This window comes from Chionomys nivalis, chromosome 19 (genome assembly GCF_950005125.1).
Source record: "Chionomys nivalis chromosome 19, mChiNiv1.1, whole genome shotgun sequence".
Taxonomy (NCBI): Eukaryota; Metazoa; Chordata; class Mammalia; order Rodentia; family Cricetidae; genus Chionomys; species Chionomys nivalis.
In genome coordinates this window covers 62,093,652-62,106,530 of record NC_080104.1, presented here as the reverse complement: position 1 = coordinate 62,106,530, position 12,879 = coordinate 62,093,652, and the positions used below count along the sequence as shown (strand labels likewise).

Genomic DNA, 12,879 nt, shown 5'->3' with positions numbered 1-12,879 from the left:
CAAATGCTCAATCTCTGAGCCAACTCTCCAGCCCTGAAATATGTTCTGATACCTCCAAATACTTTGAATGTTCTGGGAACAGCATTAGCAGGCTCGAAACCTTCCAGTTTTGAAGAGGCTCACGAGAGCTGGCTGATAAAATGGAGAATTTAATAAGAGATCCCACAAAAGCCTCAGCAGGACACAGATGCAGAGACCGACAGCCAAACAGTAGGCAGAGCTCCAGGAATCCTTCAAAAAAGGGGGAGGGAGGATTGTGGGAGCAGAGGGGACAAACCCACAGCACCAACAGACGCGAGCACAGAGGCTCACAGAGACAGCTCACAGCCAGGGAGCCTGCAGGGCACTGACCTAGGCTCTCTGTGTCCAACTTTTGTTGTTTGTTTTTCGAGACAGGGTTTCTCTGTGGCTTTGGAGCCTGTCCTGGAACTAGCTCTGTAGACCAGGCTGGCCTCGAACTCACAGAGATCCGCCTGCCTCTGCCTCCTGAGTGCTGGGATTAAGGGTGTGTGCACCACCACCACCTGGCTCACCTTGTCCAACCTTAATACAAGGGGAGGTGCCTAGCCTTTTTTTGTTTGTTTTTCTTTTTTTTTCCGAGACGGGGGTTTCTCTGTGTGTAACAGCCCTGGATATCCTGGAACTCACTTTTTTCCCCACCATCCCTGCCCAGCTAGGTGCCTAGTTTTATTGCAGTTTGATATGCCATGTTTGGTTGATATTCGTGGAGCCCTGCCCTTTTCTGAAGGGAAATGGTGGAGAAATGGATTGGGGTGGGGGTGATCGCTGCTGGGTGTTACATGAGCCGAGGGGTAAAAAGTCAAGTTCCCAGAGAAGGCGCTGCTGGGGAAGGAATGGCTTTGTTGTTTTGGTTTTTTTTTAAATATTTATTTATTTATTATGTATACAATATTCTGTCTGTGTGTATGTCTTCTGCAGGCCAGAAGAGGGCACCAGACCTCGTCACAGATGGTTGTGAGCCACCAGGTGGTTGCTGGGAATTGAACTCAGAATTTTTGGAAGAGCAGGCAATGCTCTTAACCACTGAGCCATCTCTCCAGTCCCCAGCTTTGTTGTTTTTAATAGTAATTAAGGTTGTATCTGGTGGGACACGTGTATGGGAATCGTGTTTGGATTCACAAGAATAGTGTTTGGATTCATAGGGAATCATGTTTGGATTCATAGGGATCATGTTTGGATTCACAGGAATAGTGTTTGGATTCACAGGGATCGTGTTTGGATTCATAGGGAATCATGTTTGGATTCACAGGGATCGTGTTTGGATTCATAGGGAATCATGTTTGGATTCATGGGAATAGTGTTTGCTTGGATACATAGGGAAACACTATTTTGATGAGTGTTTTGTACTGTCTCTTCTTGAGGCTGGCAGTAGGTACAAAAATTCTGAGCATCTGGCCTGCTGATTACAGGGTAGAATTCTCTACAGTGTGCCAGGATGCCAAAATAGAGGGTAGCCAGGGTCGTGTGTGTGTGTAGGGGGCTGGAGCACACATGAATACTCTGTGTGTGTGTGTGTGTGTGTGTGTGTGTGTGCAGGGAGGCTGGAGCATGCAGGCCTGTGCAAGCCAGAGATGGACAATGGGTCTTCATTTTCCACCTTGAGGTCTTTTTTTTTTTTTTTTTATGTGTAAGAGTGTTTTGTTGCATGTATATGTACCATGTCTGCAGTGCTCCCAGAGACCAGAAGAGAACGTTGATCTTCTGGAGTTATAGACAGTAGCTAGACACCATAGAGGTTCTGGGAATCAACCCTGATGTTCTGGAGGAGGAGTGAGTGCTCTTAACCACCAGGCCAGCTCTCTATGGGACTCAACCCTGATGGTCTGGAGGAGGAGTGAGTGCTCTTAACCACCAGGCCAGCTCTCTATGGGACTCAACCTCAGTTTTTGGACTAGACTCTGTCGTTGATCTGGAGCTGACTGATACATTCAGCTAGACTGACTTGCCTACAAGACCCATGGATGCTTCTTGCTCTGCTTCCCAGTGCTGAGATTACAGGCGCACATCACTGTGTTCAGATCTGGATCTGTCAGAACAGCAAGCCGGATCTGTTACCAAGTTCAGCAGAATCCTCCACACCTGAACCCAAATTAGCCTGTCATTGATTAGAAGCCGTCACCACAGTTAGGCACGGCTTTATATGGGGCCAGGGTGCCAGAAAATGAGAAAATACTTCTCTTGGCAGGTGTAATATTCTGCAGTTCCAGCCATCAGGCAGGTGGGGGCAGTGTGAACAGGAGTTCAGAGCAGATCTAGGGTACATAAGACCCTGTCTCAAAACAAAAACAAAAAAGGCAAAGTAATTTTTTGGAAACGCTGAACTTACACAAATCCAAGTACTTTGCCCATAGTAGGTTAATCATTCACAACAAACCAACACTCACAAGCAGAAAACTCACGCCCTCTGTGAGCTCCCTTGCTTCCTTTCCGAGGGACATTGGCAGCGTAAGATAACAGGAAAGAAGCTAGTTAAGGGAGGAGCAGGCTACTTCCAGATAGGGAGAGTTTGAGGCTAACCCAGGCTACAAGAAACCCTCCCTCCAAAAAACAACATCTGGGCATGGTGGTGCATGCCTGTAATCTCAGAACCCAGGGTGGCAGAGACAGGATAAGTGAGTAAAAAAAAAAGTCAGAAGTTACTTCCTTTGGGATCAATTTACTGAGAGACAACCATCCACACAGGAAGGAGAAAGGTGGGATGTGGCCGATAAATAACAGACATCCAAATTCTTCAAATGGTTCAAAGAGGGGTCTTGTTCTCCTAAAGGTCCATTTCAGGATCGTCGCCGAGAAGATGGAATACAGACTTCGTCAGTGTCCCAAAGGATGGTGACTTAGGCGCTAGTCTAGCCGGTTCAGGAATCAATCGAGGTGATGTTGGGAGATGAATAAACTTCACCTGGAGGCGCCCTTGCACCCTGTAGTCCCAGGCTAATCTACTTCCTCGATGGTCGGGCCGGTGGCGGCTCTGCCTGGCGTGTACCCCGGCGGGCAGGTGGGCCCAGTGCACCCTCCCTGGTAGAGTTTGGTGATGATAGGGTTACACATGTTCTCCAGTTCTTTTCTCTTGTGATCGAGCTCTTCCTTCTCCGCTAGTTGGTTGGCCTCCAGCCAGGAAAGGACCTCGTTGCATTTATCCAGAATTTTCTTCTTATCGGACTCGCTTATTTTGTCCTTCAGACCCTCGTCACTCACGGCACTCTTCATGTTAAAGGCGTAGGATTCTAGGGCGTTCTTGGCAGCAATTTTCTCTCTCTGGCCCTCATCCTCAGCTTTGTATTTCTCAGCCTCCTGCACCATGCGCTCGATCTCCTCCTTGCTCAGCCGGCCCTTGTCGTTGGTGATGGTGATCTTGTTGGCCTTGCCCGTGCTCTTGTCCATGGCGGTGACGTTGAGAATTCCATTGGCATCGATGTCGAAGGTCACCTCGATCTGCGGCACGCCCCTAGGTGCAGGAGGTATTCCAGTCAGGTCGAAGCGCCCCAGCAGGTTGTTGTCGCGCGTCATGGCCCTCTCGCCCTCGTACACCTGGATCAGCACCCCAGGCTGGTTGTCTGAGTAGGTGGTGAAGGTCTGCGTCTGCTTGGTGGGGATGGTGGAGTTGCGCTTGATGAGCGCCGTCATCACGCCGCCCGCCGTCTCCAGGCCCAGCGACAGCGGCGCCACGTCCAACAAGAGCAAATCTTGTACTTTTTCAGATCTGTCACCCATTAAAATAGCTGCCTGGACTGCAGCCCCGTAGGCCACCGCCTCATCGGGATTGATGCTTTTGTTGAGATCCCGCCCATTAAAGTAGTCTTGAAGCAGCTTCTGCACCTTGGGGATGCGCGTCGAGCCGCCCACGAGAACAATATCATGGATTTTAGCCTTGTCCATCTTGGCGTCCCGAAGAGACTTCTCCACAGGCTCCAGGGTGCCTCTAAAGAGATCTGCACACAACTCTTCAAACCGTGCTCTGGTGATGGACGTGTAGAAGTCGATGCCCTCGAACAGCGAGTCGATCTCCAGGTTGGCCTGCGTGCTGGACGACAGGGTCCTCTTGGCGCGCTCGCAGGCCGTGCGCAGCCGCCGCACGGCGCGCTTGTTCTGGCTGATGTCCTTCTTGTGCTTCCTCTTGAACTCCTCCACGAAGTGGCTCACCAGCCGGTTGTCGAAGTCCTCCCCGCCCAGGTGCGTGTCGCCCGCCGTGGCCTTCACCTCGAAGATGCCGTCGTCGATCGTCAGGATGGACACGTCGAACGTGCCGCCCCCCAGGTCGAAGATGAGCACGTGCCGCTCTCCATGACTTCCTTTATCCAAGCCATAGGCAATGGCAGCAGCTGTGGGCTCGTTGATGATGCGCAGCACATTCAGACCCGCGATCACGCCCGCGTCCTTGGTGGCCTGCCGCTGCGAGTCGTTGAAGTAGGCGGGCACCGTGATCACCGCGTTGGTGACATTGTGGCCCAGGAAAGCCTCTGCAGTCTCCTTCATCTTCGTCAGCACCATCGACGAGATCTCCTCGGGGTAGAAGGCTTTCTTCTCCCCTTTGTAGGACACCAGCACCTTGGGCTTGCCCCCTTCGTTGATCACTTGAAATGGCCAAAGCTTCATGTCCGACTGCACAACAGGATCGTTAAACTTCCTGCCGATCAGACGCTTGGCATCGAACACGGTGTTCTGCGGGTTCATGGCCACCTGGTTCTTGGCCGCGTCGCCGATGAGCCGCTCGGTGTCGGTGAAGGCCACGTAGCTGGGGGTCGTGCGGTTGCCCTGGTCGTTGGCGATGATCTCCACCTTGCCGTGCTGGAACACGCCCACGCACGAGTAGGTGGTGCCCAGGTCGATGCCTATGGCCATTCCTTTATTAGCAGCCATGGTTTTCCGAGGCCTGTGGAGAAATGAGATTTTATAATCCTATTTAGGGGAGTGATTTTTTCTAATAAAACTTAAGCTATTTTTTTAAATATTTATTTATTTATTTAGTATACAATATTCTGTCTGTGTGTATGTCTGCATGCCAGAAGAGGGCACCAGACCTCATTACAGATGGTTGTGAGCCACCATGTGGTTGCCGGGAATTGAACTCAGGACCTTTGGAAGAGCAGGCAATGCTCTTAACCACTGAGCCATCTCTCCAGCCCCCATTAAGCTATTTTTTGACTGGTAACTTTTTCAAGATTTATTTTTAATTGTGTGCGTGTGTGCATGTCTGTGTGGGCATATGCACACGAATGCAGGTGCCTGTGCAGTCAGAATTGTGAACTGCCCAGTGTGAGCAGGCGCTAGGCCCTGAATTCAGGTCATCTACAAGGACGGGTGTGATCTCGATGGCTGAGCCCTCTGTAGCCTCAGTCAGTTTATCTTTTTAATGTTTAAAAATTATTTTGTGTATGGACATTTTGTCTTCATGTATTATGTTCCTAAGGAGGTCAGGAGAGGGCATCAGATCCCCTCAGACTGCAGTTACCATTAGAGCCACCATGTGGGTGCTGGGTGTTGAACCTGGATCTTCCGCAAGAACAGTAAGTGCTTTTAACTGCTGAGCCAGCTCCCAGCTTCGTCAGTCTTGTTAAAACCACAAGCATGGGGGCTGGAGAGATGGCTCAGAGGTTAAGAGCATTGCTTACTCTTCCAAAGGTCCTGAGTTCAATTCCCAGCAACCACATGGTGGCTCACAACCATCTGTAATGGGGTCTGGTGCCTTCTTCTGGCCTGCAGGCATACATGCAGACAGAATATTGTATACATAATAAATAAATATTTTTTAAAAACCACAAGCATGAAGATAAACACACCCAGTCTAACTGGCTTCTTCTGGACAGAAGGAAACCCTACAAAAGGAGATTGTAAATGTTCTTGGTTTTGTGTTTGCTGCTGTTTTGGTGTGGGATGTGTATGCACAAACATGTGGATTCAAGGGGACAACCCTGGACTGAAACCCTGGCCAGTTAGGTTATGCTGGCTGTCCAGCAAGCCCTGTGAACCATCTCCCTTACCCTGTGATCACAGGCGAAGACCACCATGCTCCGTTTGTTCTGCTATGTGGGTTCTGAGGATTGAACTCGGGTCCTCACACTTGTATGCCAAACAAGCTTCCCCACTGAGCTATCTCCTAACCTCTCAATAGGTTGTTTTGGATTGTTGTTTAATTTTTTTAAGGCAGTAGCCCTGGTTGGCCTGGAACTCACCATGTATCCCAGGCTAGCCTCAAACACAGCAGCTATTCTCCCTCAGGTTCCCGAGGGCTGGGGTAACAGGCATGAGGTTCTTCACTACTGTCTGAGCTGTCTCAGACGTCCGAGGTTCTTCACTACTGTCTGAGCTGTCTCAGACGTCCGAGGTTCTTCACTACTGTCTGAGCTGTCTCAGACGTCCTTCATCTCCGTGTTTTCCCTCTTGTAAGGAACGGGACACCAACAGAGACAGGTGCTAGGCCTCAACTTTAAAGGTGTCTGATGCTATAGTTTATGTACCTGAGTTTCCACTCTGAAAACTATCAAATACACGTTGTCAGAATGCCTGCTCCACTTTCTTTCGCTGTTTTTTGTCTTTGAGATCACCTTCAGGTTCGTTTCTGGGTTTCGTCTCTGTGTACTGGGGTGGGACCCAGGGTCTTGGGGATGCTACAGCAGGACAGGCTGGTCAAACACCAACATCACGATACAGGAGTATACACAGGCCACTTTCTGCTGCCAGACTAGCTCCTGTTTAGTCTGAACCTTGCCCCAGTAGGCTTGATTAAAATCCTAAGGTCAGTAATAAACCTTCGCCTATATTCATTTTGAAATACTCATTATAACAGGAATTCTTTTCAAATGGGTCTCCTTCTGTTCTCTTTGCTGGGTGGTGCCTACAGCCCCTTGGCTCAGTCTCCACAGGAGCTGGGAGTGGCGATTACCCTGACCTTTGCTCTGTTTCTCACTGTTGAGTGGAATGTTTAGGGGATCTGTCTACCCTTACCCTACACAGCTGGAATTACACCGCATTTGTCCGTGGATGGCTGGCCTTATTTCACTCAGCGTAATGTCCTTAGTTCTCGTCCATGAGCTTGCATATTTCAGTACTTCTAAGACTGAACACTGTCTGTCTGCTTTATGTGTCTCCCACCCTTTCCTTCCACATTCGTCTCTGCATAGACCCAAGCTGCTTTGGCTTCCTCACTGTTGTGATTAGCACTGCTGCTAACAAACATCCATGTACGGATCAAGCGCTTACTTGAGGACGGCAGACAGCAGTGTTCTCGTCTACTCCGAGGGTGGAAGGAAAGCGGTTTTATATTCCCCACTCCTCCCAGGCCTAAATCAACTGTAGTGCTCCCATGACGGTGATATGTTTTACTGTGGGACCATAACTGTCTACCTGTCTCCTAAGATGGTGTTCTGAACTCCGCAAAAGGTATTAGGGGCCAAAAGGTATGTGGTGGCACACACCTTAAATCTCAGCACTTGGGAGGCAGAAGCAGGCAGATCTTTGTGAGTTCAAGGCCAGACTGGTGTACGAAGCTAGTTCTAGGTTCTAAAGCTACACAGAGAAACCCTGTCTCAAAAACACAGACAAAAGATATTAGGGGCCAAAAAGATGGCAGTTAAGAATGCTTCCTGTTCTTCCAGAAAACCTGGGCTTGGATCCCAGCACCCACACTGGTCAGTTCACACCTGCCTGTCACACCAGCTCCAGTGGATGAGACAGCTGCTTCTCTTCTCTGGAGGTGCTCACACATACAACACACACTCACACAAACACAGACAAACCAGTGCTTAAAACAGACAGGCACTAGTCTCCATGGAGATGTGCCTTTCTGAACAACCTGTGGTGCAGTAATTTAGCTCACTCTGAAGGGCTCTGCTAGGACACCCCAAACAAGCCTTATTTTATTTCTAGGATAGGGGGTCTCACTATATAGCTCAGGCAATGTCCCTGCCTCCATTCCTAAGACTTGGGCTTAGAAGTTTGAGCCACCATGCAGCCTCGATCAACTTTTCTGAGAAGGAAGGCACAACAGGGAGATTTTCTATATATTTTTAGTACAAAATCCCACCCCCGTAGCCATGCTGTCTCGACATCTTCCGTGCTGGGATCACAGGCACGCATCTCTACACCCAGTTTCTACCCTCTTCATTGTAACTCCTGTCTTCTGCCAGTAACATATTCAAAACGGTCTCAAGGGTGTCTGCTCCAGATTCTAACTCAGGCTAATTCCAGCCACCTGTCCCCAAGAGACACTCTTTTCCTGGTTGCCAACCCCCAACCCCAAAATGGAAACAACTAGGGTCTGTGTGGGGAGGGCCACAGTAGACGCTGAGGAAACGCGGGTGCCTCAAGTGGTTGTCTGTAAATTAATCAAACTTAAGGAATGTCGAGGCCCTTCTTCATATAAGGACTAACTGGGACACACAACCCTCTGCCCCGTTCCAATCAGAGCCGTCACGGCTCACCTGGAATCTCTCCGCCTTCGCTCCAGTTTGGAAAACTTGAGGTCGCTGAGCCCCTCTGAGTGGGAAGCTCCAGGTACATTCAAACTGCACGCAGCTGGGGTCCCCCCACCCCCCACCCCGCCCCTCCCGGCAACTCTGAGCCTGTTCTGGCACTGAGTCTCTGATTCCTAAATTAGTCCATGAGGTCAGAGGCAGCTTGGCCATTGTAACGCGACTGCAGGGGACCACGTCACCAGACACGCCCCAAAGCCTATCCCTTGGTCACCCGAAAGGAGGAGGGGGAGTTACAGCCCACAGCTCGACCCCCAAAATTAGAACTGCGCCAGAGAAACCCCCGAGATCACAACCAAGAATCCACAGCACCATGCTAGCGTGACCTTCCCAGTCAATTCCAAGGAGGCTGCTGTAATGTGTCGCCATGGCAACAGAGGCAGCAGAACGGCCCGCCGCCCTCTCCCTAGGAATCCGGCCTCTCCAGCGAACCCCAGAAGGGTCTGGAGAGTTCTGGACAGGGGCGGCACCCTCCTCAGCGATTACTCAGAGGAGGCGGGGAGGCTCCACCAGACGCGAAACTGCTGGAAGATTCCGGTCCCCACGGCAGCTTCCGGCTCGCTGATTGGCCCAGGGGACAGCGGGCGGGGCCGGAGGACGCCGCATAAAGGCGCAGGGCGGCGCGCAGGGCTCCAGACGCCGCCTGCGGTGCAGAAGGAATCTCAGTTTCCCTCGCAGCAGCCGAGAGAAGCGAAAGTGCGCGTTCCCGACCTTCCGGACCCCCGGCCAGGACCAGCCTTTCCCGGAGCTTCCCCGCCGCAGAGCAGAGCAGAGCAGAGCGCAGCCTCGCAGGAGCTGAGCGCAGAGCCCCGGCAGCAGAGAGAGCGAGCGAGAGCGAGCGAGAGAGCCATGGCCAAGAACACGGCGATCGGCATCGACCTGGGCACCACCTACTCGTGCGTGGGCGTGTTCCAGCACGGCAAGGTGGAGATCATCGCCAACGACCAGGGCAACCGCACGACCCCCAGCTACGTGGCCTTCACCGACACCGAGCGGCTCATCGGCGACGCGGCCAAGAACCAGGTGGCGCTGAACCCGCAGAACACCGTGTTCGACGCGAAGCGGCTGATCGGCCGCAAGTTCGGCGACGCGGTGGTGCAGTCGGACATGAAGCACTGGCCCTTCCAGGTGGTGAACGACGGCGGCAAGCCTAAGGTGCAGGTGAGCTACAAGGGCGAGAGCCGGGCCTTCTACCCCGAGGAGATCTCGTCGATGGTGCTGACGAAGATGAAGGAGATCGCCGAGGCGTACCTGGGCCACCCGGTGACCAACGCGGTGATCACGGTGCCCGCCTACTTCAACGACTCGCAGCGGCAGGCCACCAAGGACGCGGGCGTGATCGCGGGTCTGAACGTGCTGCGCATCATCAACGAGCCCACGGCGGCCGCCATCGCCTACGGGCTGGACCGGTCGGGCAAGGGCGAGCGCAACGTGCTCATCTTCGACCTGGGGGGCGGCACGTTCGACGTGTCCATCCTGACGATCGACGACGGCATCTTCGAGGTGAAGGCCACGGCGGGCGACACGCACCTGGGCGGGGAGGACTTCGACAACCGGCTGGTGAGCCACTTCGTGGAGGAGTTCAAGAGGAAGCACAAGAAGGACATCAGCCAGAACAAGCGCGCCGTGCGGCGGCTGCGCACGGCCTGCGAGCGCGCCAAGAGGACCCTGTCGTCCAGCACGCAGGCCAGCCTGGAGATCGACTCGCTGTTCGAGGGCATCGACTTCTACACGTCCATCACGCGGGCGCGCTTCGAGGAGCTGTGCTCGGACCTGTTCCGCGGCACGCTGGAGCCCGTGGAGAAGGCCCTGCGCGACGCCAAGCTGGACAAGGCGCAGATCCACGACCTGGTGCTGGTGGGCGGCTCGACGCGCATCCCCAAGGTGCAGAAGCTGCTGCAGGACTTCTTCAACGGGCGCGACCTGAACAAGAGCATCAACCCGGACGAGGCGGTGGCCTACGGGGCGGCGGTGCAGGCGGCCATCCTGATGGGGGACAAGTCTGAGAACGTGCAGGACCTGCTGCTGCTGGACGTGGCGCCGCTGTCGCTGGGCCTGGAGACGGCGGGCGGCGTGATGACGGCGCTCATCAAGCGCAACTCCACCATCCCCACCAAGCAGACGCAGACCTTCACCACCTACTCAGACAACCAGCCCGGGGTGCTGATCCAGGTGTACGAGGGCGAGAGGGCCATGACGCGCGACAACAACCTGCTGGGGCGCTTCGAGCTCAGCGGCATCCCGCCGGCGCCCCGGGGCGTGCCACAGATCGAGGTGACCTTCGACATCGACGCCAACGGCATCCTGAACGTCACGGCCACCGACAAGAGCACGGGCAAGGCCAACAAGATCACCATCACCAACGACAAGGGCCGGCTGAGCAAGGAGGAGATCGAGCGCATGGTGCAGGAGGCCGAGAGGTACAAGGCCGAGGACGACGTGCAGCGCGAGCGGGTGGCGGCCAAGAACGCGCTCGAGTCCTACGCCTTCAACATGAAGAGCGCCGTGGAGGACGAGGGCCTCAAGGGCAAGCTCAGCGAGGCGGACAAGAGGAAGGTGCTGGACAAGTGCCAGGAGGTCATCTCCTGGCTGGACGCCAACACGCTGGCCGACAAGGAGGAGTTCGTGCACAAGCGGGAGGAGCTGGAGAGGGTGTGCAGCCCCATCATCAGCGGGCTGTACCAGGGCGCGGGGGCTCCCGGGGCTGGGGGCTTCGGGGCTCAGGCGCCCAAGGGAGGCTCCGGGTCGGGGCCCACCATCGAGGAGGTGGATTAGAGGCCCCTCCTCGCTCTCCCGGTGTCCTCAGGGATGCAGACCGGTGGCGCTTGAGGACTGCCATTGCACTGTCTGTTGGGCTTGGTCCCTCCCTGCTGAGTTCATTTGCACTGAAGTTCTAGCCTTAGGGACACATGTATTTACTTTGTGCAGTAACTAATGTTTTTATATTTCCTGTAAGTCACTACTCGGAGGGTGGGTTTTTCCCTAGCACTGCCACACTCTATGATTTGTTTTGCCATACTACAAAGTTGGAAAATATCCTTGTAACTTCATATTGTGCTTATCTGATTTTGGCTTGCAATAAGAGAAAGCCAAAGAAGTGTGTGTGTGTGTGTGTGTGTGTGTGTGTGTGTGTGTGTGTGTACGATGTTAAAAAGAAATATATTGTCAGTCATGGGCAAACACCTTCACCTCTGTGTGTTCAGTGCCAGCCTGGTCTGTATAGTGAGTTTCTCCATGGCTTGAGCTCTGTAGAGAGAATTTCTGACCAAATACAAAAAAGAAATATTTTAAGAAAACACCAGCAGATTTTTAAGGTTCTTCTGTCTTAGGGTTCTGTCCTTGGCCCCATGTGGGGCACCTCAGGTGGGTGCCTTCCATAGGCCACGTTTGTCTTGTGCAGGGCTAGGCTCTGAGTGCTTCTGGCTTATACTTGTGTGTGCAGGTTTGTTGTTGAGCTGGTTTTTCCAGTTGGTAAACTTGGAGGTGAATTTATTCAGCCATCAATGTTCACTTTATTTTTTACATATTTACACTGAACTCAGGTCCATTTTTACTGGTTATTTGAAAATAAACTCAAAATAACTTAATGACGGTGTGCCTGTTGTCCTTGGAGACCAGAAGTCTCTGCTGCCTCTCTGGTCCCCCTTACAGTCTTGTCCACAGGAGAGTGACGTTTTCTTTCCACAGGGGTCTGGTGGACACAGGGAGCATTGCACTGTGATCCATTTGTGTGAGAAGGAGGAAATGGGTCAGAGTAACAGAAACCCTCTGGGGCTGAGGTATAGCTCAGTGCAGGAGATTCTGGGATAGATAAATCCTCCTGGAGATGAGGGAGGGGGTTGTCCACAAAAGCCCTGGCCATGGAGGTTTGGGCAGGGGATCTGGAAGAAGCCAGTCACCTAGCGGGGTGGGGAGGATGCAGAGGATGTAAGGATGGCTGAGGAGAGGGGGTGGGAGCTCACTTGGTGTACACAGTTCTCTAGCAAAAGACAGGAGGGGGAGGGGGAAATATAGTAAAAGGTCATAGAGAGTGGGCTTTAAAAAGTGAGAATCGGCACCGCCGGTTGAGGATCCAATCCCTAGTTCTCATCTTTTACTTAATTTATGTAGTGGGGGGGCATGCAGATACCAAGGCGCATGCAGGGGCCACAGGACCAGTGTGTGGGGCATGCAGATGCCAGGGCGCACATGCAGGGATCAGAGGAGCACTGTGTGAGGCATGCAGATGCTAAGGCACACATGCAGGGCCCAGAGGACCAGTATGTGGGGCATGCAGATGCCAAGGCACATGCAGGGGCCACAGGACCAGTGTGTGGGGCATGCAGATGCCAAGGCGCACATGCAGGGCCCAGAGGACCATTGGGGGGCATGCAGATGTCAGAGCACACAT

The 12,879-nt window shown here is 53.0% G+C and overlaps 2 protein-coding genes across 3 annotated transcripts; one reads left to right on the top strand and one right to left on the bottom strand.

The window, feature by feature from the left end:
* Positions 1-2,707: 2,707 nt before the first annotated feature.
* On the bottom strand, positions 2,708-8,929 carry LOC130862456 (heat shock 70 kDa protein 1-like). 2 transcript variants are annotated; one of them, XM_057752080.1, is made up of 2 exons: positions 8,802-8,929; positions 2,708-4,891 (listed from the first exon to the last, which is right to left on the bottom strand). In XM_057752080.1, exon 2 carries the CDS (start codon positions 4,876-4,878, stop codon positions 2,953-2,955), a length of 1,926 nt encoding a protein of 641 aa, XP_057608063.1. In that variant the 5' UTR covers positions 4,879-4,891; positions 8,802-8,929; the 3' UTR covers positions 2,708-2,952. The 2 variants fall into 2 exon arrangements, with proteins under 2 accessions (XP_057608063.1, XP_057608062.1); XM_057752079.1 differs by lacking the exon at positions 8,802-8,929 and adding an exon at positions 8,439-8,526.
* Positions 8,930-9,098: 169 nt separating this feature from the next.
* LOC130890549 (heat shock 70 kDa protein 1A) lies at positions 9,099-12,064 on the top strand. The gene has a single exon (XM_057794576.1). The coding sequence runs from the start codon at positions 9,339-9,341 to the stop codon at positions 11,262-11,264; it is 1,926 nt and encodes a 641-aa protein (XP_057650559.1). The 5' UTR covers positions 9,099-9,338; the 3' UTR covers positions 11,265-12,064.
* Positions 12,065-12,879: the final 815 nt, after the last annotated feature.

What these genes read in the sequence shown, in the direction of transcription:
- LOC130862456 (XM_057752080.1), bottom strand. Translation starts at nt 4,878, where the DNA reads ATGGCTGCTAATAAAGGAATGGCCATAGGCATCGACCTGGGCACCACC.
- LOC130890549 (XM_057794576.1), top strand. Translation starts at nt 9,339, where the DNA reads ATGGCCAAGAACACGGCGATCGGCATCGACCTGGGCACCACCTACTCG.